Below are 27,685 nucleotides of genomic sequence, written 5' to 3' on the forward strand. Positions count from 1 at the left end.
GCCTGGCCGGACTCACCGGTCCAGTCTGGGGTTCCCGCCCTAGCTCAGGCTTAGAGCATCAGGTGGGACCCACGGTATAGGCAAAAGAGGCTGAGGGGGCCTCTCCTGGACCTGCAGAACAAGAACCCTTAGGCTGGTGGTCCCAGTGCATTCGCAGGTTCCAGCAAGGACAGTCAGCTTGGAGGCGGGGCCCCCAGGGCGCATGCAGCACCCCTCTGTGCTGTGCACTGACCTAGCTTCCCAGCCACACTCAGCAGGCCTCGGGAGGCGCCCCGGGTCCCCCCAGACGTGGCAGTCCGGGCCCCCCACCTCGAGGACTACAAGTCCCAGCAGCACCCGCAGCTAGCTAGTACCTCCCGCCCGGCCGCGGAGACCCCCGGTCGGTTCCAGCCACGGGGAGCGTGCTGCGCTGGGGTTGAGCGGGGTAGGGAGGCCGGTCCCGCGGGCGGGGGCGGGGCCCGCTCCGCGGCTTCTCCCGCCGCCGCCGCCAAGGGGAGTTTCCAGGAAGTGGCCATATTGGATCCATTCAGCCGCAGCCACCCGGGCGGAGCGCGTCCCGCAGCCGGCGCGGCCCCGGCGCTCCCCGCAGCCCGCCCGTCCGCCCGCCCGCCCGGTGCGCTGCTCGCCATGGCGGCCACCGATCTGGAACGCATCTCGGTGAGGCCCGCGGCGCGCGGGGGCGCGGGAGGGGGCGCGAGGCAGGCTGTCAGCACCGCGCGGCGGGACCTCGAACCCAGGGACCCCGGAGCCAACCCCGGGAGGGGGGTCTCTGCGTGTCGGGCTTCGCGCGACGTAAGCTCCTTTTCGCGGGAAGAAGCCAAGACTTGGGCGGCTCTGGGCAGGTGTGAAGACAAACTCGTGTCCAAAGGGGAGGATCCCGGACGCCCCTGACTCTCCTTCCCCAGGGCGTTCCTGCACCTTTGGGGACTTAGCCGCGCAGGTGCTGTTAGCTGGGTGCAAAGAGTGAGGATGGAGCCCCAGAGATCCAGGGATCCCCCGCCCCGCAACACACACACACACACACACACTCCGGAAAGAGCTCAGGGGAGTTGCAGACTTTGGTCCTGAAGAGTCCAGGCCTGCTGCTCGTCTCCTTCACTGCCCCCCAGGAGCCAGGATCCTGGGTGCAACTCCAGACAGGTCCAGGGCCTCAGTGGCAGGCTCTGGTCTGCGGCAGCCATTCTCAGGAGCTGAAGTGATTCCAGATCCAAACCATTGAGTGTTTGCTTGGGCCCCAGTCAGGGAATGTCTTCGTCCGTGCTGACGTCCCTTGGTGGTCCTAACAGGGGTGTCTGTGGATTTGAGCCAGGCCATAGCTCGCGGAGGGAGGCCTTTCGGGGGTTGTCTGCGCCCTCTCGGTGTCTAAGGCTGGATTTGGGTGTGTCTGGAGGCTAGGCTGTGACAGTGAAGGAAGCTGTGTCCCTTTGCCAGCATGTGAGGCCCTGGTCGGCTGGAAGAGGAGGAGGGGAAGGGAGGGAGGGAGGAGGTGGAGGAGGGCCCAGGGCTGTTGGAGGGAGGGAGAATTCTGAATGTGTGACCGATAACGAATTGGTTCTGGGGCTAAATAAGGGAGCCAGGACTTATGTAATTATGCTATAAATACTGTCATCCGAATTTATATATGCAAATTTCTTCTTTAATCTGAAAATACATTTGTTGGTTTGGGGGAATATGCATAATAAAACAAGAGATCTTGGTTTCATAATGTGTAGCCTGGTGTGTTCTGTGCCCCCTGGAGGGGGGGGGCTGTGTGTCTGTTAAGTAAGTTTGTCTCCACGGGGAATCTGCACAGGCTGAGCCAAACCCAAGATCCACTTCAGTCCTGTGGCTGTAAAATGGAATTTATGTACTTCAGGAAAACAGCCGAGTCCTTATAAACCTGCCCAGTCGATGGAGACCAAAAGATGTGTGTGTGTCTGCGTGCTGTATTTTCTGTGCCTGGCTGACCGGAAGGTTATGTCTGGGTTTGTTTTGAGGTCAGAGGCTTGTCTAACAGTTGGTCTTGCACAGAAGAGAGTAAGGGTACAACAACTGGAATCAGTGGCCTGAGAGGATCCCTTGAAATGCTACTTGTTGGTCATGGGACCTCTGGCAAGCTCTTTAACCCTCAGTGTTCCCCGTCTGTACAGCAAGAGAAACTTTTGTCTCCCTCAGAGCTGTGTGGCGTCTGTGAAGGAATGCAGGTGAGGCGCTTCATGATAAGGACTCAGTAAATACCGCGTGTGAGATGCCGTGGGGAATGCGTTTGCCTGGTGGCTGAGACGATGTGCAGAGGGTCAGCTGAGTGTCGGCACTGTGCAGCTGTGGCTTGGGAGGACCTTGCCTCTGTTTGCTTTTGGATCATTTCTGTGGGAAGTCTTCCCATCCCCAGGGTGAGCCAGAGCCCAGGGAGGGACAGACTCGGTGCAGCTGTAATGCTGGAATTCTGGGACCTTGCGCGTAGTGTGGTGGTTACGCCAGAGGGATGGATGCCTCCCCCGCCCTCTGCACTCTGGGCCCTCAGCCTCCTGGGAGGACTTGGACGGGTTTGAATTTGGGTGGAGATACTGGGTGGAGTTTGGCCGGAATTTAGAAGTCTGGTCTCTTTCTTCCCTACCTTGTCATCTTGGGAAGGTAATTTCCTCCCTTATCTTGTGCACAACCATTCTGATTCCTTAAAGACCTTTTTGAAGGTTAACTGTGGTCTCCAGCTTATTGGAGATGTGCTTGGATAATTTCGCCAGCTGCAAGGTTTGGTGTTGCTGTGGCCCAGGTTTGAGGCTGCTGTGACAGGTATCCACTGCCCCCTTTGGCTTGTGCAAAGGTGCTCAGAGCAGCCCTTTGAGGACCTGAAAACTGTCTTAGTTTGGAACTTACAAGATCACATAGAAGGGTTTGTGCTGTAGCTCAGGGGTGGAGAGCTTACTTAACTTGTGTAGGAAACCCTGGGTTCAAACCTCAGTGCTGCCTGAAAAAAAAAAAACACGCAACGATGTACTTTGAGATGGAGGTGTGTTGGTATCTTGACCCACTTTTCCCAGCATGCTGTACACATCGTAGGCCTATCTTTATTATATTTTACTTGTTCTGTGTGTCTGTGTATGTATGTATGCATGTATGTAAGTGTGAATGTGGAGGTTGGAGGACAACCTTCAGAGTCTCTCTCCATGTGGGGCCTGGGAATGGAATTCAGGCCGTCAGGTGTGACAGCAGATACGCTTACCCACAGCCATCTTGCTGGCCCCGCATCTTTGACCTCTGATTGGTCAGCTCAGGGGCTTAGGCTGTTGTGTAGGCTGGTGGGGTCTGCCCTGAGTAGGTTCAGTCATCTCTTGCTCTACTTGGGCGGTCAGACCCCTGCTGCACTCTTCAGGTCCCTCTCATGCTTCTTGGTCTCGGACTCTGAGGCTCACTCCCCTCCTGCTCTGGCCGGCTCCTGGGACTCTCCTGTCTGCAATGGAGTCCTGTCAGACTCCTAGGTGAGGGACCCAGTAGGGCCCGGGCAAAGAGAAGATGCGGGGGAGAGGGAAGAAACGTGAGGCTGCTTCATGTTTGGCATTCTTCCCAGCCAGTCACTTACCCCCCATCTCCGCTTTATCCTCGGCACCATCTGGTACATCCGTTGTCACCCCTGTAATCTTGACACTTCCCCAACAAGCATGCCGTCCAAGGAGTGCCTATTTTGTCTTAAAGCTAGGGGTGTGGGAGGCAGCCCTTCTCACCCAAGTGTAGCTCAAGGCCCCTGTCTCCGGGATTTCTGTATCCTGTGAAAATGACCAGCAGCCCTCCAAACCTTTCTGGATAGAAACGATAGCTGAGCAGAAGATATGTGTAGCTCCCAGTGGCTAGCATTGAGGGGTCACATGTGAATGCCATAGGCAAAGTCACAATTCTGCAGCTTTCTCTAGGAGGTGGGGTTACCCTACTCTTCCTTCCCTACCTGCCATACTAGGGAACCAGCCTTACCTTACCTTACCTTATAGGATGGATCAGAGCTATGAGTCTGGTGAGAAGGTGTTGATGACCAAAGGAAGTATTTGACTACAGACTGCTTGGAGCAGGAAGAGAGACGATGGCAAGAACAGGCTGACCACAGTGCCAAGGAGGAGGGAGGATAGGTGGAGTGGAGAACTCAGGGTCTGTCCAAGAGCTTTGGATGGTGGGGGGAGGGGGGAGGAAAGAATGTTTTTATTTTTTTGGTTTTGTTTTGTTTCTGATTTTTGAGACAGGGTTTCTCTGTGTAGCAGCCCTAGCTGTCCTAGAACTAACTCTGTAGATCAGGCTGACTTTGAACTCATGGAGATCTGCCTGTGTGACTGCTGGGATTAAAGGTGTGGGCCACCACTGCCTGGTGATGATGGGTGTTTGGATCTCCTGTCTTTTTTATGTCAGCAGGCTGAGATTGGGTGAGGAAGCAGATTTTGGTTGCCGGTCAGTCAAAGATGGGCCCAATGCCCATATGCTAACTCCCACCTGATGGCCCCTTGATGGACTGTTGAGCCCAGGATGGACTAGGTAGTGGTGTGTGTTTGGGAGAGTGACTATCCCAGATGTCTTTGTGGCTGACACCCAGCTTCCTTGGGGCCATGCCCCAGCTGCAGGATGACAGAGCAAAGAAGCAAGGACCAGCTGGCCTCCAGGTATCTCTCAGGGCCTCTTCCACTTCCTGCTTCTGTACTGCCTGTAGGGTCTTGGGATTCCCAGCTGTGTTCTACAATGAACTAGCTTTGTGGACAAGATGTGGAATTGGTTAGGCAGAAGAGAGACACATCTGCTTGGGGAAAGGGATGTCTCCCCAGACTCAGAATGCCTTGTTAGGGAGCTGGGATGTTCCTTATTAGCTTCTGCAGGAGTCGTGCACATCCTGAGGGCTGCTATGGGGAAGCCTAGCTGGGAAGAGGCAGGAGAGGACAGGGCAGGAAGCTTCTTGGTAAAAGCTACAATTGCCCTGTTTGCCTGGAGGCGAATTGGGTGTTCTTAGGACCGGTGGCTTCTAGGTACTTAGTAGGCTTTCTGGCCAAGCCAAGTTAGAGGGACAGAACCAGGAGAAGTCAGAGTCCGTCTCTTCTCATGCTGTCTGGCTGCTTTCTGTGGGCCTTCTGGGTGTGGGCTACCCAGGACCTGGGCTTCAGTGGGGGCTGAACCCAAGATTCTCTCCCCAGGGACAAAGCTGACCCTCTGCCTCCTGCTGGGGTAAATGGGCAACAAATGCATCATAACTGTGCCTACAAAGCCGCCTCTGGCCTTGTCAGTGCTGGAGCGCGCCCTCTGGTCCTCGTCAGCACCATTATCCGTCCTGTGGTGGTAAATAAGGCAGGGACAGTTTGGAACCCACATTCCTCATTCCAAGGCTGGTGTTTCATGTATGAGGAAATGCAGCCTTCTCCTTTGAATGAGGCTGGACCACTTGTGGCTTTTCCCCATTGGCAGACAGTGGTGGCTGCCCCTAGAGCCTAGCCAGGCGGAGAACTGGAGCGGCTGTGCCTCACCCTGGAGCGGCTGTGCCTTCTGCAGCAGAGCGCCCCATATGTGCAGTGGCAGGATGGAACATTTCCTCTTCCTCCCTGCAGCACATCAAAGCCTAAGAATGTCTCTGTCTCGCAGGCCTGTGGGTGGCGGGGACAGGCATGGCCCAGGAACTGTGCTTTTTGGTTTCCCGGAAACCTAATTTTGATGGAACTATGGATCGAACCATCCTTCCTTGATGAGCTGTAGCCTGACTATAGGAAGAGGGAGAAAGTATCTTAGAGAAGCAAACGACCAAGTGCCGGGCCTAGGAGAACAGGGAGGGGCAGAGGGTAGTTATGCTACCAAGTTCCTGGTCTCCGTATAGAAGGATGGGGGATGACTGGTCTAGTGAGGGTGACTGGTGGCCCAACAGCCTTCTCCCCATTGTTAACACTGGGGCCACCACCGTGGCACTGTGAAGATTGATCTGGGGCTGAGCTTTCCTTCCAGGTGTTCTGTTGCTGCTGTAGAAGAGAGTTTAGAACAGGTGTGTCTTGCTTCTGTTCTCCGTAGGTCCGGGATGACACCTCCTCCATCTTTGTCCTCCCACATAAAACCTTTCAGTTATTTCTCTTAACCTCTGACCTGGGTTTAGAAGCTTGCTTGGAATCCTGGGACCAGAGCCTAAGCCTTTCCTGGGAAAATTCCTAGGATTCCTCTTGGGCTCAAGGACAGTTGTGCTTAACACCACAGTTCTGGCCAGAGGCCTCTGCTCTGGCTATTTTTAAGGCCTAGGCTGCTTGGGATTAGCTGAAGCTACTTTGTGCCAGGAACATGGATGGAGAAGGCTCAGTGGTACAGTGTCCTGGGTCCATTGCTCCCCAGTCTGTGATAGTGTTCTCCCGAGGAGTGGGCTTCCTGTCTAATTGGCAGGGTATACCTGAGGATGCCTTGAGAGGAATGAGAGGGCGAAGCATTTGGAATTTCAAGTCCTAAGATAGCCAAGAAGGCCAGAGCAGTCTGTGGAAGAGCTGGCATTAGGGAGCCGTGTTTGTTTGTTTGTTTTATTTTTTGTTTCTTTGAGACAGGGTTTCTTTTTGCAATAGCTCTGGCTGTTCTGGAACTCTTTTTGTAGACCGGGGTGGTCTCGAACTCAGAGATCCACTTGCCTCTGCCTCTCAAGTGCTGGGCTTAAAGGTGTGTGCCACCATCACCACCTGGCTAGGTTTGATCCAGGATTCAGGATTCTTGATCCAGGATTCAGGAACTACATTTCTTAGATTGGGTATCTACTCTGATTCCCTCCCAACAACCTACTTGGTTTGGGGATTTATTTATTTAATGTGCATTGGTGTTTTACCTACATGTATGTCTATATGAGGGTGCCAGATCCTCTGGAACCAGTGTTATAGACAGTTGTGAGCCGCCATGTGGGTGCTAGGAATTGAACCCGGGTCCTTTGGAAGAGCAACCCGTGCTGAGCCATCTCTCTAGCCCCGCCCAGGGGGTTTGAGTTTTTTATATTCTTCCACAGCTTTGGAAGCCTTGTTAGTGTGGGTATTTGAGCTGATGATTTCCAGCCTCGAGTACAGTCTGCTTCTGTGTGGGGACAAGCTCCAAGACCTGATTTCTCCCTAGATGCCGCTCAACTCTTAGTAAAACGAGCAGTTCTTTGTGTCTGTCAATTAGGGCTGATCATCCTGAGGGTTCAGACAGAGCAGTTCTGGACCAGGAGAGGGTGTCCCAGTTACCCACTGGGCTGTATAATAAACAAGGTCCTCTGCTTTGTTCTGGATGACCAGACATGCAGGATTGCACGTCTTAGTGCGGTTGTTTTCTCTGATGTGCTGAAGAAAGGATGACTAGAAATCTGGGGCTTGGCTCGGGATCCAGGAGCTTGTTAGCGGCTAAGGGGGGTTCTTGGCTCATAGAGTTTCTTATTGTGTGCAGATCTACAAACTGCCAACTCTCCCTCTGGCAGGGCGTCTTTGAAGATAAACATTTAGAGCCCCTAGTGAGCACCCTAGGTTGCTGGATATGAGAAGGGCCAGAGTCAGCAAGATCTGTGCCTGTTTAGGGCCTGCCATTCTAAAGGCTCGTCCTCATGGAAGTCTCTCACGGCCTCCATGCCCCCGGAATGGAGTGGAAACATCATTTCTAGCTTGTGCAGTAATGGCTTTGGTCTAGATCCGTTCTCTGAAATGACAAAACACCATGTTTGGCCCAGTATTTTCTTCCTTTTTTCTTTTGTTTTTATTTCCTTTTTTCCTTTTCACATTCTTTCCTTTGACGGAATCGTCCTGTAGCCTCGGCTGTCCTCAGGCTTGCGAAATACCTGAGATGACCTTAACTTCCTGATTCTCCTGTCTGTCTTTGCAGCCCAGTGTGGAGAATACAGGTGTGTTCCACCATACCTGACTTAGACTTGTTTTGTTTGGGAGGTACTGAGGACAGAAATCAGGGCCTCGCAGATAGGTTAGCAAGTGCTTTAGCGCTGAGCTACACCCCAGCCCTAGGTAGTCCAAGCTGGCTTTGAAGTCATGATCCCAGCTCCCATAGCCTCATCAGCATTTCCTCCTGAACATGCCAGAGTTGCTTATGTGTTTTATTTTTGCTTTGAGACAAGGTCTCTATGTGTAGTTCCGACTGGCTTTGAATTCCTGATCCTCCTGCCTTAGTCTCCCTAAGGTTGGGATTATGTGTTACTATGCCCTGCTTGGATCTCTTGGGGGCGGGCAGGGGAATCAGATTTCTGAACAACAGACCTGCCTTCCCACAGTTGATTGGAATCACAGACCTCTGGCCACCCCGGGCCATGTCTGAGCATGGGTTCTGCCATTTCTACCTCTTCCTTCAAGGATTCTAAATTGACCATGTCAGCTGCTATCAGAGGGCAGCAGAGTAATGTGGCCACAAGTGTGTGTTTCCCGGTTACATTGTCTCCATTCAGACCCTGAGCAACTTGGCCTCTTGTAAATAACTCTGTCTCAAGGGGCTCCAGTGGTCCTCACGGGCTGGGCTGCCGTGTGGAGTAAGTAAGATGGAAACTGTGTATTTTAGAACTCATAAATGTTGGCTGTAACTGGTGGTTAGCATTGCTATATATTGATTCTTTGTCCATTTACGGAGCTTCCCTGACCTCTGTGGCACTTAAGCTTAGAAAAAACCTGGGGTCAAGGATGTGGTGGCCTCACCTTCTCCCTGCTGGCTGTCCCAGTACCTGGCTGTACAGCAGACTGACTACAAGGTAGGGAGTCTTCCAAGGCCACAGACCGACAGACCTAAGGGCTTGTTCTGCTCGCCACCCCTGCGGGGACTGGGCCTTGGTTAGTACCACACAGGTGGGAAACGCTAAGTGAGAGACTGTAGCTCTTTTGATTTAGTTCACACAAGCCAAGTTTTTTAAAAGATATATTTATTTATTGAGATTTATTTATTATATATGCTTGCATGCCAGAGGGCGGTACCAGATCTCATTATAGATGATTTTGAGCCACCATGTGGTTGCTGGGAATTGAACACAGGAAGGACTTCTGGAAGAGTAGCCAGTGCTTTTAGCCTCTGAGTCATCTCTCTCCAGTCCTACAAGATAGTTCTCGTTCTCTCTCTCTCTCTCTCTCTCTCTCTCTCTCTCTCTCTCTCTCTCTCTTTAGTTTAGTTTTGTTTTTGTTTTTCGAAACATGGTTTCTCTGTATAGCCCTGGCCATCCTGGAGCTCACTTTGTAGACCAGGCTAGTGAGAACTCACAGAGATCCACCTGCCTCTGCCTCCCAAGTGTTGGGATTAAAGGTGTGCGCCACCACTGCCTGGCTTTCTACAAGTAGGTTTCTTTTGACTTTTTAAGACAGAGTTTGTCTGTAGCTTTGAAGCCTGCCCTGAAACTGGCTCTGTCGACCAGGCTGGCCTTGAATTCACAGAGATCCACCTCTCCTGAGTGCTGGAATTAAATGCATGCGCCCCACCGCCGGGCTACAAGGTAGTTCTTAGCAAATGGCTGGTATTGTCTTGTGAGCATTGTTCCTCTCTGAGGCTATAAACTCAGATGCCTGGCCTTCCATGACTCCCCTTGGAGTTCCCCCACTCTCTCCTGTCCTGTTCATGCTTGTTCTGTGGAGGCTAAGGCCCCACCCAGCTAGGGACACATAGAGAAGGGACCATAGGGAGGGCAGACAGGAGCTCCCCAGCTACTCTGCCATTTTCTTGGCCCTGCTGCCCTTTAGTCTTAGGCTAGCTCTGCAGATGATCACAGGGTAGTCACAAAGGCCCCCCCTGGGCCAATTGCTTTGGCATCATGCTGATTGACTATTACCAGATGGCAGGGCTGTTGCCAGCGGGAGATCTGATAGTCTGATTCTGATCACTGCGTCGTGTAGGAGACACCTCGGGTGTTACTAATTCTTCCTGTGCTGTGACTGTTCAGGCTAGCGGACATTTGAAGGGAGGTCTTTGCAGTAAGTAGGACACTTTGGGTCACGAGTTATTGATGCCAAATGCGTGATCAGGAAGGCTGGCATTAGCAAGAGTCATCCCTCAGGAAAGCCAGAAGGTCACATCAGTCTCTTGAGGACAGGGAAGGACACTGTCTCTGTCAAGGCGGTACCCATTATTCCGTGTGTATAGGTGTACCAGAGATGGGTGTCCACTCTGGTCCCTGATGTTCCTGGGTAGACACTGTGCAGCCTGGGCAATAACTTGGGGGTGATGACCTCCCCATCCTGCACACACTTCCACAGAGGGAGCCACATTGTGTGAGGGAAGAAGAGGTAGGGCTGCTAAGCCTGGGTGGGTGGGTCTGTGCAGTCCTCAGTGCTGCCTTTAGTCCCTGGAGCCCAGAACTGTCAGAAAGTTAGGGGGAGTGAGGCATAGGCTAGCCTGTTTTTTCCTTCTTCTTCTTTTTAAGTGTTCTGCTGTGATGTGTGTGGGTTTTGTGTGTGTGTGTGTGTGTGTGTGTGTGGTGTGTGTAGTGTGCGTGTGGTGTGGTTTGGATTGTAGACACAGCTGATTTGGTCAGTTTTGGCGGCAGGCTACAGGATGTTGGATTGCGTCACCCTTGGAGAGAGAGCGTGGATAAATACGCAGCCTTCTCAGCGAAGCACAGCATGCCTTCAATTTGGAGATTTTCAGTTTCACCTAAAAATAAGCTCCAGATTGTTCCGTCCTGCATTTGCTCCTCAGGCTGCCACCAGTAGGAGGGAAGACTGAGCTATGGAGTCCTGTGTAAGGTGGGCAGGGGGCACCTCCGATGTGGCAGCAAAGTTTGAAGATGGTGTTTGTGGACTTAAGAATGAACAGTGGAGTCATGGCAGGCAGGGTGGGAAGCGTAGGGAGCACGGCTTCCCCAGCCTATGGAGAGCTTCCTGAAGAGAGGAGAGGAGGTGGAGAGCCATGATGCATAAAACATTAGGGGTTGGTGCCAGGAAACAGGACCACTGTCTGGGAGGGCCTGACGTGCTGGGTAGGGGCCAGGTAAGGTCAGAGGCCAGCAAAGAGGCAGAGAACCCGGGGAGTCCAGGACCCCGGGGAACCTTCTCAGCTTAAAAGGGCGACTGAGGGCCAAGAGATGCTCAGTGGTAAAGGTGCTGTCCGGGCTGACCACCTAAATTCAGGGCCTGGAGCTGGAATCCATGTGGTGGAAGGAAAGCACTGACAGGCTGTCCTTTTACCCCTACAGGAGGCGTAGCACGTGTGAGCCCCACCCCACCCCACTAAATAAATAATTGATTGAACAGCGTGAAAGAAGGGGGAGTGTAGGCGTGGCTCAGTTGGTAGTTTGCTCACCTAGCATGCACAGAACCCTGGGTTTGATCTCCAGCATGGCATAAAGCTAGGTATGGCACCACATGTTCAAAGCCAGCTTGGGCCTGTTTCAAAACAAAACAACAGCATCCTCTCCCCCCCCCCACACACACAAGGGAATTTAGAAGTAACCAGTGGGACTGGAATTGAGCCTGGGGGAGGCCTGAGTGCCAGGCAAAGGGGTAGGAGTTGGGGGAGAGACTCTATGTTATTGTTTCTGATATGGGCACCAGGGGACATTTGCAGCCCTAAAGGGCCTTGTGGGTGGGTAAATTGGGACATGGCCCTGGGGATGGTGGTAAGGAGGAGGAAGGGTCATTGTGAAAAATAGGCTCCACCAAGAGTCTTTGGAGAAAACAGGTTTAGGGTGAACCTGGCTTGTTTGCAATGGGTAGAAGAGTCACATTGGGTCTGGGCTGCTTATAGACATACCTAGGCGTGATTGGGACAGGTGTTAGTATCCTAAGGCAGGTTGGGTTTTTGTGCCAGGTTGGCTAGAGAGGTACCGGCCAAGGCAGCAGGGTGTGGCTGCAGAGAGCTGACCTCTAGGTGCTGAGGAGGCTCTTGTGTAGCCGAAGCCACAGGGCACCCCCTCCCCCGACTCCTTTGCCCACTGTGCCGTGTCCACATTTACAAGGGTGACCATGACACTTCTCAGAGCTCCACTGTGGAGCTGCGGACAGGAGAGACTCCTGTGTGCCTTCCTGTCCCTGGTGGTGGTTAGGGCATAGGCACTGAGGAAGAAAGGGGCATGGTTCTGCCCAACATGGAGCTCTGTGGGCCTGGAAACCTGCCCTCAGGGTGCCATCTTACTCACACTCCCAGGGAAGCCACAGAAAGTGTCCCGCACGAAGTTGGGTCCAGCCTTGACCCTCTTTTGGGCCTTATTGTTTCTCTTGAGAGTGCTACAGCCCAACTCCAGTGGTCCCTGATCACCTGGGTCCTGATGCCCACATTTCTGCAGAGGTCAGGCTTCCACATTCTCTCCCAGAATCCCCTTTCTGAACAGTCATGACTCGGGTAGGGTTGGAGACCCCAGAGTCTGAGGTGTCCAGATACTACCACTGAGTAGTGGAAAGTGGATGTGGGGGACCACCAGCCCATCCTGACAAGGGGGGCCCTCTGATGTTTCAAGTAGGGGCTGGAAAGGGCCAGTGGGGGGTGGTAGTATTTCCGCCTTTCTCAGAACTGACTGTGTGTGAATATATACTTTCTAACCTGTATCTCTTGGGCTCTTTGAAGATTCAGGGGAGGGCTAGGGTTCTAGCTCAGCTGGCAGTTCCTGCCTAACATGCATAAAGCCCTGAGGTCCCCTGCATCACATAAACCACCAGCACAGAGTGCATGCCTATAATATCAGCACACAGGCGGTGGTGGAAGCAGAGTTTGGAAGCTGAATATCATTCTTGGTCATGTAGCAAATTCTAGATTTTCTTAGACGCCATGAGACCCTATTTAGTGAATAGATCCAGGGAATTGGGTGTGGTGATACATCCTCATAAAGGCCAGCCTGTCTCAAAAGTGAGGGAACGCAGGGGCCCACTATGGGAGTGGGGCATGGAGTTGGAACCCTGGTGACTTCAGGGTGTGTCCTGGGTGGTGCTGAGAACTCAGGCACCAGGGTCAGGGCCAGTCTGACATAGACACCTCCTTTCCAAGGTGGCTCACTGTCTTGCTGTCCTTCTCTTGGCAGAATGCAGAGCCTGAGCCCCGGAGCCTGTCCCTGGGCGGTCATGTGGGGTTTGACAGCCTCCCTGACCAGTTGGTCAGCAAGTCAGTCAGCCAGGGCTTCAGCTTCAACATTCTCTGTGTGGGTAAGTAGTGGCCTGGCCAGGGGCAGAAGATGGTGCTCACTGTGCTGGCCACCTATCAAGCTGGGGAGACCTTGGGTTCAGGCTTTGGTCTTGCCTCTGCCAGGATCAAGAGCAGGACTAGATCCAGGACCTGACTCAGTCGCCACAAAGAGGAAACAGAAGTGGGTCCATGAAAGTGCTGCCTACACTGGGTGTTTATCAAGAAATTCAGTCACTAGTTCATTCATTTATTAAAAACAAACACTGGCAGGGCTGGAGAGATGGCCCAATGGTTAAGAGCGTGGCTGCTCTTCCAGAGGACAAGACATCTGTTCCCAGCACTGATGTCAGGTGGCTCACAACTGCTTATAGCTCCAAGGACCTGACACCCTCTTTCTGGCTCCCATTGGTACCTGCACATACACGCACATGCACATATAAATAAAAATAAATCTTCAAACACTTCTCTCCCTACTGTGGGACAAAGATACAGTGTTGAACGAGACCCTGCTTGGTCACCAGATCACAGGGTGAATCTCATGTGCACTTTGGAACAAACACAACCTGACTGGGGAGGCTCCAGGTGTTCAAGGCCCAGGACTCCCAGAGGCACAAAGACTATGCAGGGCCCTCTGCAGGTATCCCGTAGGAAGAGGCTACAGGGACAGCTCCTGGTGGTTTCAGGTCCTGTTCCTGTGGAGTCATGACCACCTTGGCCTAAGAAGGGTGATGTTCAGAACAGGCTGTATGTTTTGTGACTAGGTCCCCTTGAAGCCTAGTCTCAAAGCACAGTGGTATCTCCATAGCCTGGTACTGCCTTTTCCCCACTCCCTGGGGAAAAGTCACATGCCTTGCCTAGCCATGTCTTACATCAAAGGCTTCCTTTATGACTTTCTTCTGAATATTGTTTTCTTTCTTCTTTTTTTTTCTTTTCCTTTCCCTTTCTCCCCCCACCCCTTTTAAGAATGTATTCATTTTATTTGAGGGAGCACATGGCAGTGGAAGTCAGGGGACAACTTGGAGTCACTTCTCCCCTCCTACCATGTGGGTCCCAGGGATTACACTTGGGTTGCTAGGCTTGGCTGCAAGTGCCTTTACTCACCGAGCCATTTCACAGACCTTTTTGGGCTTGCTTCCCTTCTCTCATTCTGGAGTTGAGGGTCTTTGAGCCCCCCTCATCTAGCTGCCGGCTAGAGATGGCCCTGGTTCTAGACTTTGATATTCTCCTCTCTTCCCGCTGTCCTCACTCACCAGGGGAGACTGGGATCGGCAAGTCCACGCTAATGAATACACTCTTCAACACAACTTTTGAGACCGAGGAAGCCAGTCACCATGAGGAATGTGTACGCCTGCGGCCTCAGACCTACGATCTCCAAGAGAGCAACGTTCATCTCAAACTGACCATCGTGGATGCTGTGGGCTTTGGGGACCAGATCAATAAGGATGACAGGCAAGAGGCGGGAAGGGCGGCTCCACCCTAGCCTTGGCCACCCCAAACTGATTGACCCTCATCCTAAAACTTCCCAATCACTTCCTGCTTCAAACTGCCCCATACATGTAGTGCTAAGGTGACCTAGGAAGGCTGCGGGGGAAGGGCTGAGGTCTTGGGCCATTGACAAACCAGTTCTTCCTCTAGGAGGGTATAAGAAGGGGTCAGTCAGCCTCCTATACTAGATAGGGCAGAGCTGCTTCCAGGGAGGGGAGTGGGGATAGCCTGGCTGGGCTCTAGGCTGCCCTTGCTGCAACCAGCGTCTGCCTCCCAGGTGATGAAGCTGTCTGTAGTTACAGGCCCATAGTTGACTACATCGACGCACAGTTTGAAAACTATCTCCAGGAGGAGCTGAAGATCCGCCGTTCCCTCTTTGACTACCATGACACGAGGATCCATGTTTGCCTCTACTTTATCACGCCCACTGGGCACTCTTTGAAATCCCTGGATCTGGTGACCATGAAGAAACTAGATAGCAAGGTACGTACCCTCCTTGTCACCTGACCTCTGCCATCTACCTCTGGAAGGAAGGCAGTGTGGTGACTGCTGTTGGTCACCCTGTGGTCAGCTTGGTCCTCTCTGGCTACTTCAGTGGTCCTCACTGAGCTTTTCAGAGCTTCGTTCTCAGCAACTTCCTTCTCACTTGGAGCTCTGCTTTTTGTCTATTTATTTTCCTTGTACAATGACGAACCCCTCCTGCAGAGCCTCTGCCCAGTGTCCCTCTTCCATCCAGCCTCTCATCTCTAGTTCCTCTCCTCATTTCTTTCCTGTCTGACATGGCTCCCCCTGGCTCTCTTCTGAGCCACTAGGAGAGGAGAATGACTCAGATGGAATTATGAATGAGGGTAGAGAGCAGTTTCATGGGGTGTCAGCAAGGTCTGGGGGTCCTGGAGGACCCGGGCCCTCTTAGTTCTCTCAGCCCTTGTGACTGCCTTTCCATCTCAGGAGTTAATTGTCACCATGAAAAATAGGGTAACCTTGGCCTGGGAGAGTTCCAGGTTTTTTCCATAGCTGCTATTCCTGGGTCATCTTGCCTGCTTAGTGGTTGGCTTGGCCACCACTACTGTTTCTGTCTGACCCAAGGCCAATTTGGACCTTTAGAGCATCCTGGGTCCAAGCTACTTGTTAGGGTTCCTGATATCACAGTGGCCGCAACTGATCATTGGAGCCCCTGTCTTCCTGATTTTCTGCTCTTGGTGCTTGTCCATGGTCAGTGATCATTACTCAAGATAGGCAACTAACCTGCTGCCCCCCGACCTTCACAGGTGAACATAATTCCCATCATTGCCAAGGCCGACACCATCTCCAAGAGCGAGCTCCACAAGTTCAAAATCAAGATCATGGGTGAGCTGGTCAGCAATGGAGTCCAGATCTACCAGTTCCCCACAGACGATGAGGCTGTTGCAGAGATCAACGCGGTCATGAATGTGAGTGCTGGGCAAGGGCCTCAGGGCTCCCGAGTCAGAGGGCTTGGGGACGCCAGTCTGAGACGGGACTCAGCTTCCCAGAATGTTATCCTCAGAGGGCTTGGGGACACCAGTCTGAGAGGGACTCAGCTTCCCAGAATGTTATCCTCAGAGGGCTTGGGGACACCAGTCAGAGAGGGACTCAGCTTCCCAGAATGTTATCCTGCACAGGGTGGGTAGGCGTGTATGCCTCCCAGGCCTGAATTCTGTGGGCACCAGACTAGAGGATTTGGATTTTAGGTTTGCACTAAGGGTCCCCTGATCTGCATGTCACAGGTAAACTCGGGGTGGGAATGTGATATCTGAAGGAGCAAGTACATATATGACCAAGGGTCACAGGTCCTGTCAGAGAGCTGTGCTGGCCTGAGACGAACACACCACAGACAGGAAAACCCAGTCGGAGTCTAGAGCATTTCTCTGAGAGAGACAGGAACTGAGCCTCTAACCCTTGTAAAAGAGCCTTGTCAAAGGCGGTGGCCCCTCCCTAGGGTGCAGGGGTGTGAGAAAGTCTGCCCCCTTGTTCAGCACAGCGCTCACATATATACCTGGGCCCCCTTTTAGGCACACCTGCCTTTTGCTGTGGTGGGCAGCACAGAGGAGGTGAAGGTGGGCAACAAGCTGGTTCGAGCTCGACAGTACCCTTGGGGAGTGGTGCAGGGTGAGTGTGGGGTGAGCCTCTCCCCAGCTGGGGCCTCAGCTCAGTCTCCTCGTGTCCTGCCAGCCGAGGCCCTAACCACTGTCCTGCTACCCTCTGCCCATCTTCATGGCTGCCTCACTCTGTGGAGCTCTTTGAGGCACGTGGCCACTCTCCTGTTGTTCCTCTGCCTGTTTCCATGACTGTTTCATGCTGTGGGACCGTGAAGGCATCCAACCACTGTCTGGCTGTACCCCCAACCATCTGCATGTTTGTCTTGCTCTGGGGAACCACCAAAGCCCCCTGACCATTGTCTTGCTCCCCCCCTGCCGATCTGCACACCTGCCTCATGCTGCTTCGGAGCCACCAAGGCACCCAAGTCCTGCCCCACCGTCCCCCGCCTGTCTCACGCCTCTCACACCCCTGCTTTCAGTGGAGAACGAGAACCACTGCGACTTCGTGAAGCTGCGGGAGATGTTGATTCGGGTGAACATGGAGGACCTGCGGGAGCAGACCCACAGTCGGCACTACGAGCTCTACCGACGCTGCAAGTTGGAGGAGATGGGCTTCCAGGACAGCGATGGTGACAGCCAGCCCTTCAGGTGATAGCCTGTGCTGTGCTGCCTCAGCCCTCTTGTCACACCAGCACTTGCTCTCTCAGGCCTTGTAAGCCCGAAGGCAGAGGCTGGTGGGAGCCCCGAATCCTCTTGTCCCCAGCATCTCCCTGGCTCTATTGCTCTTGACAGCCCCACTTCTACCTTTGGCCTCTCCTTTGGGTCTCCACAGCCTCCAAGAGACATATGAGGCCAAGAGGAAGGAGTTCCTGAGTGAGCTTCAGAGGAAGGAGGAAGAGATGAGGCAGATGTTCGTCAACAAAGTGAAGGAGACAGAGCTTGAGTTGAAGGAGAAAGAACGGGAGGTGTGTGTCAGGCCTCGCTGCGGAGAGGAAGTGCCAGGGCAGGCTGGCTGATGGGGAGGTAGGGGACCTAGTCTGCCCATACCCAGTTGCCTCCCTTCTTCCCCCTCCTCCCCAGCTCCATGAGAAGTTTGAGCACCTGAAGCGAATCCACCAGGAGGAGAAGCGCAAGGTGGAGGAGAAGCGCAGGGAGCTGGAGGAGGAGACCAAGGCCTTCAACTGCAGGAAGGCAGCCATGGAGGCCCTGCAGTCTCAGGCCTTGCATGCTACTTCACAGCAGCCCTTGAGGAAAGACAAGGACAAGAAGAAGTAAGTGGCATCTCCCCTGGGCTATCTCCTTACACCCGCTCTTTGCCCCCGGGGTCACTGCTCAGCCTCCCGCTCACCGCGGTCTGCCCTTACCACCTCACTTGCTCTCCACCGTGCACCTCCATCTTGTTCTCCACTGTGTACCTCCATCTTGATCTCGCACTTTGATCTTGCACTAGTCTTCTCGCTGTCTCACCGTCTAGATCTCTCTCTCTCCTCCTTCATCCTCCCCCAGCATCCTCAGCATCTGAATCCTCTTCCCTGCTTTTGTAGTGAAGGAGCTGGGTCACATGGGCAGCCAGTAGCAGGGGACAGCCAAGCAGGTATAGCCACAGGATACTGGGATAAATCTGTCTGGCCAGGAGAGGGATGAATGTGGGACTGTCCTCGTTTCCTTCTGGCTTCTAAAAGACCCTGTGCTTCTGCTTGAGCAGCTGTGGCACATGTCCCCTGGGCCTCTGAGGCTGGGGTTGTGGAACTCACGTTAGCGGGTAGATGGTGACGCATGGCAGCAGGGACTCATCAGGACAGGTCAGTCACCATTGCCGCAGTCCCTGTCATCTCTGTGCAGCTGCTTTGGAAGGCTTGCAGGACTGGAAGCGTGGTGGCTCCCTGCAGGGCTCCAGGACCGTGCGCAGAGAGTAGGGTCTGTAGAGTAGAGAGTGACAGGAGACAAGGAGGCTCTTCCCAGGTGTGTCAGCTTAAGGACACAGGATTCCCAGTCATGTTTCCTTAGCGGTTCTCTTTGCTTGCCCCACCCCTCGCCCCTGCTGCCTCCTTTTCTTTGCCTTCTTTTTCAAAAAACAAAAACAAAACTATTTATTATTATTATTATTTTTGTGACTGTAAGGACTAAGCCCAGGGCCTTGCACACGCTAGATAAGTTCTTTACCACTGATCTACATCCCAGCCATGTTGGTGTCCTCCGCAGTCCTTTCCCGTGTTCTAATCTGGAGTCTGGTACCCTGTCTGTGGTGACTCCCAGTCTCCTGCTCTATTTCATTCAGAAACTCAGGTGGTCCCATCCACCTCAGCATCTGGGTGCATGAACTCAACTATGTCCTGCCTCACCCCTAGGTGGCACCCCCCCCCCACACACACACACACACACTACACACACACACTTTCCTGCCTCAAACTTAAAGTGCTTCTCCCTGGGGCAGACACAACACTTAGGACTAGATGCACACTGTGGTTCCCAAGGTTTGTTCTCTGCTTTGGGGCAGGGGTTCCCCTTTTATGGTCTTCCCCATCCTGATGCCTGACAGCCCATCCCAGCTACCTATTCCCAGAGGATCCTAGGCCCATTTGCCCTCAGTCTGGAGAATTTTACACTTGCTTTCAGCCCTGGTCCTATGCTCAGCCCTTGGTTTGGTGAGTGTGGAGGTTGAGGTGTAACCAGTGTGGGCTTTAAGCTGGCAGCTCAGAAATGACCCTTCTGTGAGGGAGACATGGGACAAAGTCTGTATATTCAAAGTGACTTTGCCCTGCTCCCTGCCAGCTTGGCCCAGGCAATCTTGTGAAAGTAGACAGTGTCCCCAAATAAGAAACTAGGAGAAGCCCCAGCGCCAGCCAGGTGTGGTAGCATATGCTTCTGTTCCCAGCTTTGGGGAGGCAAATGCAGGAGGGTTGCTCTTAACTTTGAGGTCAACCTGGGCTATGTAATGACTTGCTAACTAGCCTGGGCTACATAGCAAAGATCCTGTCCCAAAAAAGAAGAAAGAAAGAAAGAAAGAAAGAAAGAAAGAAAGAAAGAAAGAAAGAAAGAAAGAAAGAGGAAGGGAGAGAGAGGGGGGGGAGAGGATAGAGCAGCTTAGGGTAGAACCCCATTGTGAAGAAACAGCTCTCAGTAGAAGCCTGCCTGCCCCAGCTGTCTGGTCTCCTGGAATATTGTTTCCCAGATCTGGGTCTGAAAGGCCAGCGCTTTCTCTTGGATGGTTACACTAGAGAGCTTCAGTCAGTTTGACCCTGGGAGAGGGGACTCTGTACCTGTGAAGCTAGAGTTGGGGTTCAGGGGTCACTGGCCCCGTGGGATAGGGTGGGCCAGGCTTGCATTTGGGGAGTGGGTGTTTTCATGGCCATTTCATGGCTTTACTTGGTTTGTACTCAGTCTTTAAATTTTAATCAATTTTTGCGAAATTACTTCCCAATCAGATTTTGACCCTCAGCCCGGGACGCCACAAACTGAAGCGAGTTCCCTGCTTTGCTCGTCACAAATGCCAAACTGACTGCCCTTTCCCAGTGTCCACCTTGCTGTCTTTTGCTTCTGTTTGATTTGGTCTGCGTATCTTTTAATGTGTCTGTTTTTGTTTTGTTTGTTTTGTTTTATTTTTCAGTTAAAGCACGCACAGACTTACATGTCAAGAGCGGACTTTAGACTATCATGTGTTAAGTTGCTTGAGTTACACCTTGTGGCCCTTCTCTCATAACATGGTGTGAGGATGGACTGGGAGCCGGTACAGACTCCAGTGTTTACAGCCTTGCCTTGGCCCCCCCGGCTGGCCCCCGGCTGCCTGGGCCTGGCCAGCCACCCCTCTCTATGCAAACGTGTCCGAGCCATGAATGCTGGAATCCCAAACTGACAAGGTTTATTTTTTCCAGAGCCGGTGGCTGGTCTTCCATTTACAGTGTCACTATTCCCTGACGGAGCAGCTGTGTGCCACTCTAGTGATGGCTCCCAGTGGTGACTCACGTGGTGCCCTAGGCGTGGCCTGTGGTCCGGTATATACACACTCGCTGCAGAATTCGCCTGTTTCCCCTTCATTTTAATTTTTCTAACCTAGAGCTTAATTTTAATAATTTTGAAACACTTCTAAATTTTTATTTTGGCACCAGTATAAAGACAAATAATATCTACCTTTCCCATTATTTTTATAAGTAACACAGATTCCCTGACTTTTTTTTTTTAAACTAAAAAGATCTCTAAACCTTCTTACATAGAAAGCAGCCCTATAACATAGGGAGAGGTGGGAAATAAAGTTCCTATTCTGGCAGTGTTTGGAACTTCTTTCTGGACTGCAGTGGACCCCGAACAAGACCACGCCCAGCGTTTTTACTGTGAATGTAAATGGAACAGCAGCCCAAACCCTTGTCTCTGCCCTCGAGGTGCTACCTGTGCAGGGACCAAGTGCATGTGTGTTAAGTGTCTGACTCCAAATAAGCCACCTGCTCCCGACCAGCGTGCTCAGCTCAGCATCGGGGAGAGGGCTGTCATGTCAAGGTCATTGTTACTTCTTTCCTGGCCGAGTCATGGTGCAAGAAAATAACAGTGTCTGAAGTATTAGGACAATTTGGCGGGGGAGAAAAACAAAAGCCTGGGGGCTAAGAACGTCCCCTCCAGCTCTGGCTTCCAGGTGAACACTTTTAAGAAAGTGGCTGCCAGGTGGGATGGTGCAGGCCTGTGATGCCAGTGCTTGGGAGGTGGTGGGAAGCTAGAGACAGGGCTCAGTTACAGTGAGGTAGAGGCCAGCTTGGGCTACATGAGACCCTGTCTCAAAAATAAAAGCAAGGAAAGTACTGAGAAAACCCATTCTGCTCTGTTCCTGATGGTTTGCCAGCCTCAGGGTTGTTGGTGCAGCACCAGCTGGACATCAGGCTCCCCAGAAAGATCGGCTGCATTCCGAGGAGCTGATCACCCAGGGGCTTCTCACTGAGAGCCTGAGGGGTCCACACCGATTCATGCTGCGTTCAGATTTTTATGCCCCCATCTCCCTCCACCATTTCCCCCTTCCTGCCAGGCCTGCCTCTATTCGTCCAGGACCAGTCTGGCTTCTTCCTGTCCTGAGATGATGGCTCGTTCAGAGTGAGCTGGAGGGGAAGGTTGTTGTGGGTGCACTGTGACAATACCTCCCCAAAGGCCGCTGTGCTGTGAGAGGCTCCACACAGCAGGAGAAATGCATTTAGTGATGCTCTAAGGAAAAGATCCTCCGTGATCAGGGTGCATTCTTGGCCAAAAGTCTGGACTCTCAAACTCTTTAGAGAGGCCGTTTTAAGCAAAAGAAGCTAACATTCAGCTCAGGCCTTGGAAGCCTTGTGAGCGTCACAGCTAGTCCACCTCTGGTCATGGCAGAGCTGATGCTGAACTTTGTGTCTGAGGCAGAGGTGAACTGTAGGCTAGTGGCTCCTCTTAGGGAAATTGTATATCTGAAGGTGTATTCACTTAGGTTCAGCCTGACCTTCAGAGCAGCCTCTCCTAGCCAGTCTATTTCGAGACTAGGATGACCCAGCGGGTCCACTGCTGGCTCAGAGTCCATGCTGGGGACTCTGGAGCCAACAAATCCTACCACCGGCACCTGCAGCGCAGCAGCCACAACTCAGGCATACTGGAAGGCTGTTATGGTCAGTGCCTACCTTTTGGCCCAAAGCTTGCTGGCATCCCTGGGGAGACTTGACTTGCATTTTCTAGGGTCTGAGTTGCTCCCCATGGATCCCGTCAGTCATGGCAAGTGTTTCCCCTGCTACATGGGATTTTGTTATCTTTAGCTGAGGTTAAATTAATCCTTGGTGTGCAAGAAAAACGTGAAGCTTGCCCCTCAAGGCTGTGACCCGCGTGTACAGCTGGGACTCCCTCCTCTTTCTTCCCTGTCGTTTGTTGGCTTCATGGGACTGTCATAGGATCACGTTGACATTTGCTGTTACGTTTCCCTTGAGCCATTTCGTGTTGTGGTAGAGTCACCGTTTAAGATACGGTTCAGACCTGGACTTCTGAGAGAGAAAAGATCCTGTTAATAATCATGCCAAATCCTAGGCACTCAGGAGGCAGAGCTAGGAGAATCACAAGTTCAAGGCCAACTTGGGCCACTGAGCAAGACCCCATGTTAAATTAAAAAAAAAAAAAAAAACTGGACAGCTTGCCTAGCATGGTTGGGGACTGATTTCTCTCCCAAGTCAACAGCCACCGAGCAGCTGTATCCCAGGCCAACCAGGGTGTGTGTTCTCCCTCATGCTGGGAGTCCTGAACCTTGTGGTTGTACAAACTGGCCCTGTATATGTTCCTGTGTGTTTGTGTGTGTGTGGACTCCCCTTGTCTGGGGCTCCTACTGGGTAAGCAGCCCAGGAAAGCCAGCTTGCCTGTCTATGACGTTACCATGCATCTCTAAAACCACTTCAGTTGTTAATCCATTTACTCCTCCACCCATTGACTTGTTTCTGTTCCTTCCCATCCACTTTGTACTCATTTGTTTTCATTAAATTTTGCATTTATTTTGAGTTTTTTACAGTGTCATTTTTGGGCAGTAGCTTTTCTGATTCAAGTTTCTTGAGCATATTAATATCCCCAGTACAGCCTGCTTCCGCTGTGACCTCTGTGGGGGCAGAGCTCCCGACAGAACTCTGTTTCCTAGCGAATCATGATGCAGACACTGTGAAAAGCTGCAGGTCCGAGACTGAGGGAAGGTAGACCCTGCCCTCAAGGAGGTTACATCTTTGTTCCAAAAGCTTGGCTTGAGACAGCTCATCCTATGTGTGCTCATCTCTTGTAATGACATGCTCTGACGTCTCTAATCCTCACCGTCCTATGGTCAGATACTAGTACTGCCCCCAGTTAGTAGGGCAAGTCCCAGAGGTTCCATAATTTCCCAAGGCAGCACAGCAAACAAGTGGACGAGCTGCGATTTGAATATTGGTTATCTGTATCCTTAATTCCTGAGCTAAAGCTGGACAGTCCATCAGGACCACTGGGCAAGGGTGGAAATGGGGTCATTGTTTGAAGTCTGATGGTTTTGTGGAGGTGGGAAGCTTTGGGAGACGGAAATGTTTGGATGAAGGCTGGACTGGTGGTTGGAGAGAACAAGTTGCCTCTGGTCTTTCTCCCATCTCCACCTCCTCTGGCCTCAGGCCTTCGCTAGCCCCTGGCCCTCCTAGGTGGGGACAGAGGAAGGTGGATTGTGTTCAGATTAGACAACCACGGGGATTCCCATGTGTGTGTTGAGACGAGGTGAGTTCCTGGTAAACAACGAAAAGGCAAGCAGAACAGACCCCTGATGGAGTCTTAGCAATGGCAGCATTTGGTGCCCAAGAAGAGCTACTTCATCTGTAGATATGCCGGCAACAGGCCACGCTTTCTCCGTGAGCTTAGGAATAGGATCAACTGGGGGGCGGGGGGGGGACATTTTACAGCTAGAGCCACCTGGTTGATAGGCCTAGGTGCTATGCAGCAGACACCCAGTGTCACAGGATACCCACACTGGTGTGAACACTTGAGATGAACTCCTGTCCCATCCACACAGTGTCTTCTTGCACATGTTGGCCTCTGGATGGAGCAGCAAGAGGCCAGTCAGTATATTACCTTGCTAGCCTGCCGCATGTAGCTGGATGTCAGCTTTCTGGTCACTGTCAGCAAATACCCTTATCCCTGTTTTCTCCTAGTCTTCCCAGGACCTACCTGGAGGACAGTTATTGACAGGGCCCAGAGGACAGGGTTCCAGGTATATATGACTAGCAAGAGGTGCACAAGAGTCCGTTAATAGAAAGGTCTCCAGCAGCACTGAAACCATTCGAAGTGTGCTTTTACAGACACCTCAGACAGCCAGATGTGGTGCCATGTGCCTGCAACCCAGAACTCCAGAGGTTGAAGCAGGAGGATTTTAGCTTTGAGGTCAGCCCGGGCTGCAATGGAGGGGTGTGCTGGTGAAATGACTCACCAGGTAAGCCTGCCAACTTGAGTTTGGTTAACTTGAGTTTGGTTCCCTAAGACCCATGAAGTGGAAGGAAAGAATTAACTCCCGCAAATTGTCCTCTGATGTCCACAGAATAAATAAGTGTGTGCGTGGGGAAGCTCCAATAAGCAAAACCAGAGGAAAGGCAAAATGGCACCCTACCTCACAGTGTGGCCTGTCTGGTCCCTGACCACACAGTGAGCTTCTGGCAACACACTGTACCCACCCCACCCCCACCCCATGGCTTAGCACACTTAGAAAAGAGCTGCTCACAGTGACAGAGTTTCATGGACCACCTCTAAATTTATGGCCCAGTCATTCAAGTCCCCAGTTTGGGGACTGACACAGATACAGCCGGCATCTTGGCCAGCTGGGCTCCACAGCTTTACGACTGGCTTCAGACAGGCAGCTGGCTTCTTCCCTGCCATCTGTGCAGGTGTCCTCCTGGCCACAAGGTAGTCAGGGCAGGCTGGGCTCAGTCACCCAGCCAGCAGCACAGGACTGTGCATCCCCTCGGCATGTGCCACAGAAGCATCCTTAGCGTGAAGTCCTCTGCACGAGGGGCTTCAGAGTCCAGAGGGGGAAATGGCACTGCTCTCTCATCCGGACCTGAGGAGAAGCTTTTAGAGGGAGCTGGGTGACTGGGACTAAAGTGCTAGCTACTTTTGTGTTTGGGACAAGTCTAAGAAGCTGGAGGGACCTGGCCAAGCCTGGCAGGTAGAACCAGAATCGGTCTGTGAGGGAGCAAGGTGTGGTGGCGCACACCTTTAATCCCAGCATTGGAGATGCAGAGGCAGGTGAATCTCCATGAGTTCTGAGCCAGCCCTGGTCACATAGTGAGACTCTGTCTCAGAAAATGAGAGAAGCCTGAGGGCTGGCCACACCCTTTAGGCTCCCCGGTTTCCTGGTTCCAGGGGACAGGAAGGGATGGCAGGGTCACAGCTTCTTCAGGGCCACCTTACCTCTTCTGGTTCTGATCTAACCTGAGGACCAAGTAGGTTCCCCAGTGGTTCTTCTAGAACCTTCTCCCAGTCTCATGAGAAACGTAAAACCAAAGAATTTACAGGCATGCAAGCAGGGTGAGTTCCCACAGGTTCTGGAGGCCTCAGAGCGATGGCAGAGAGCCGGCTGACAGGTGAAGCAGAGTTGGCGCAGGAGGGTAACCACGACTTCTCGGGTGTGGCTTCACAAGCACCTCACAGCCACCATACTGCTCAGCCCTGGCAGTGTCAGCATGGTAACCTTGAAACAGTCATCTCAGGTACGGAGCAGTCGGTGCCAGGATGATCACGTGGCTCATTTTGAGCACGGTGATCCCACTTCATAGCACTAACTCCCATCCTAGGAGCCCTCACCTCCAACCTCAGTTAACTGCCATTAATCTGCCATTCCATCCTAATCTGTCCTGAGAGCTGCTGACACGGCCCCCACTCCGTGCCTGTCACCACACGCTCATGTAGAAGGAAGGTCTGGATGTTATAATCCTCCATATTAAGCACCCGGATCCTCTGCCCATTCCCGATCGCGGCCATCAGACTGTGTTCTTGTTCCTCACTACCAAAATCCCTGTCCTGTGAGTTCAAGGTTTGCCATATCGGGGACCACAGAGCATGATCATATACAGAGCATGGCCTACGGTCAACCTCTTGCCGTAGCTGGCGTGCCCAGCACGTCTTCTGGAGCCCACAAAGGAACAAGGGCCATGGGCACCCCATCGAGCACAGAACATGTCAGCCAGAAGGGCCAAGCTGATGTCTACATGTGCTTTCTTTAGCAGATCAGATATAGGAGCACAGCAGTCGGGCATGAGCCTCTCCAACTCTAAGGTGATGATGACCAAAGCCAATGTGGAACCCTTGAACTGCAGCAGCTGGTGGCCCGCCATTCAGTGCTGCAGCTGCCTGGTCAGGGACGCGACGTGGAGGGAAGGATTCCTCTGAGGCTGCAGTTCTGCCACATGGGGGCCAGCTCAGGACCATCAGGGCGTGGAACTGGAGACCATGGTTGTTCACGTTAGGACAGAGCCCCACCCTCACCCCCTCGTTTTCACATATCAATAACCAAAAGTGCAAACAGTTTCTATTTCCTTCAGGGAGCATCCGGTGTGGCCCAACCCTTTCTATCCCCAGATAGTCTGGTACGTGACATGGTCACTCTGAGGCTACAGCGTATAGGTGGCCATGCTTGGATTCTGAGAAATGTGGACCTATTGTTCAAGATAAAGGGAGCAGGGAAGTGACCTGAAGAGAAACCTCCAACCTTGTCAACAGCACCAGTTTTCCATAACGAAACTGCCCGTAGCGATTTAACCTTCATGCTTCATAACAGACCAAAACACCATGCCATTTCCTCATTTGCATAATTTTGCCTTACTAACAGAAGTCCATCCTGAAGGATGGCCTCCATCCCCCTCCCCCAACTAAAACCAACACGAACCCGGCGTCTGATATTTTTTTAAGTGCCAGATCAATACGGTCTAACGCCTCAATAAGGATTGTGTGTAGGTGAATAAAGACAGCTAACTGAATGTGTGTAAAGTATAGCAAAGGCAGACAGATATTTATATACGATATTCATAGAGCGGAAAGTTAAATATTTTTGCAGTGTGTATTTAAGAGAGCAACTGACCATAATAGTGCCGTCCAATTGTCTTTGTCAAGTGAATTCTGTGTCCTTTAGACGTGAGAGTCTGGTGGAATGGCGTGGAATATAAAGAGAACATTTTTCTTCACTTCCGTATGTTGTGAGCCTTTGTGAGTCACCTCGCCGTGGTGCATGTGCAAGGACGTGTTGCACGCCTGTGCCTTGCCTGTTCTGTGTTGTAAACAGCTGTTCCAAAGGCACAGATGAGTCTCAGGGAGACTCCATAAACTTCCTGCTTATTATAACCCCGAAGCCCAGCAATGTTCCCACGTGGAGGTCCTAGTGAAGTCCGTCCGGAAGAGGCAGCCCCTTCCTCCGCAGCTCCCCCCTCCCCGGGGTCCAGCCAGAGCCACATGCTTTACGAAGTCTTTTACACGCGGAATTGACTGTAAAAAGAAAATAAAAAAGGCCAAAGCCCTGTATCATATGACAGTAGCTTTTGTTTTCTTCTCCATGGGGACTGGGGCATCCACAAACCGAGCAGACTGGTGTTCTAGTGGCCTGCCACCGAAAATGCTGCTGGAAGAAAAACCAAACCACATCTTGTATGTCTGGC

General features: G+C 52.4%; 1 protein-coding gene across 6 annotated transcripts; it reads left to right on the plus strand.

The window, feature by feature from the left end:
* Nucleotides 1-434: 434 nt before the first annotated feature.
* On the plus strand, nucleotides 435-27,515 carry Septin8 (septin 8). Of its 6 annotated transcripts, none has more exons than XM_050157678.1 (10): nucleotides 435-657; nucleotides 12,917-13,037; nucleotides 14,271-14,466; nucleotides 14,805-14,985; nucleotides 15,771-15,932; nucleotides 16,533-16,629; nucleotides 17,039-17,207; nucleotides 17,392-17,524; nucleotides 17,640-17,830; nucleotides 26,261-27,515. In XM_050157678.1, the coding sequence occupies exons 1-10, from the start codon at nucleotides 628-630 to the stop codon at nucleotides 26,424-26,426; spliced, it is 1,446 nt and encodes a 481-aa protein (XP_050013635.1). In that variant the 5' UTR covers nucleotides 435-627; the 3' UTR covers nucleotides 26,427-27,515. The 6 variants fall into 6 exon arrangements, with proteins under 6 accessions (XP_050013635.1, XP_050013638.1, XP_050013634.1 ...); XM_050157677.1 differs by having other exon boundaries at nucleotides 437-657; nucleotides 14,799-14,985; nucleotides 26,261-27,513; XM_050157679.1 differs by lacking the exon at nucleotides 26,261-27,515 and adding an exon at nucleotides 19,985-23,038 and having other exon boundaries at nucleotides 442-657; nucleotides 14,799-14,985.
* Nucleotides 27,516-27,685: the final 170 nt, after the last annotated feature.

This window comes from Alexandromys fortis, unplaced genomic scaffold, assembly GCF_014885135.2.
Source record: "Alexandromys fortis isolate MF-2015 unplaced genomic scaffold, M_Fortis_MF-2015_v1.1 scaffold_103, whole genome shotgun sequence".
Lineage (NCBI taxonomy): Eukaryota > Metazoa > Chordata > Mammalia > Rodentia > Cricetidae > Alexandromys > Alexandromys fortis.

Bases quoted from the DNA above. Each gene is read 5' to 3' on its own strand.
- Septin8 (XM_050157677.1), top strand. From the start codon at position 628: ATGGCGGCCACCGATCTGGAACGCATCTCG. The intron at 658-12,916 runs GTGAGGCCCGCG...TTCTCTTGGCAG, and splicing joins CCGATCTGGAACGCATCTCG to AATGCAGAGCCTGAGCCCCG. The intron at 14,986-15,770 runs GTACGTACCCTC...CGACCTTCACAG, and splicing joins TGAAGAAACTAGATAGCAAG to GTGAACATAATTCCCATCAT.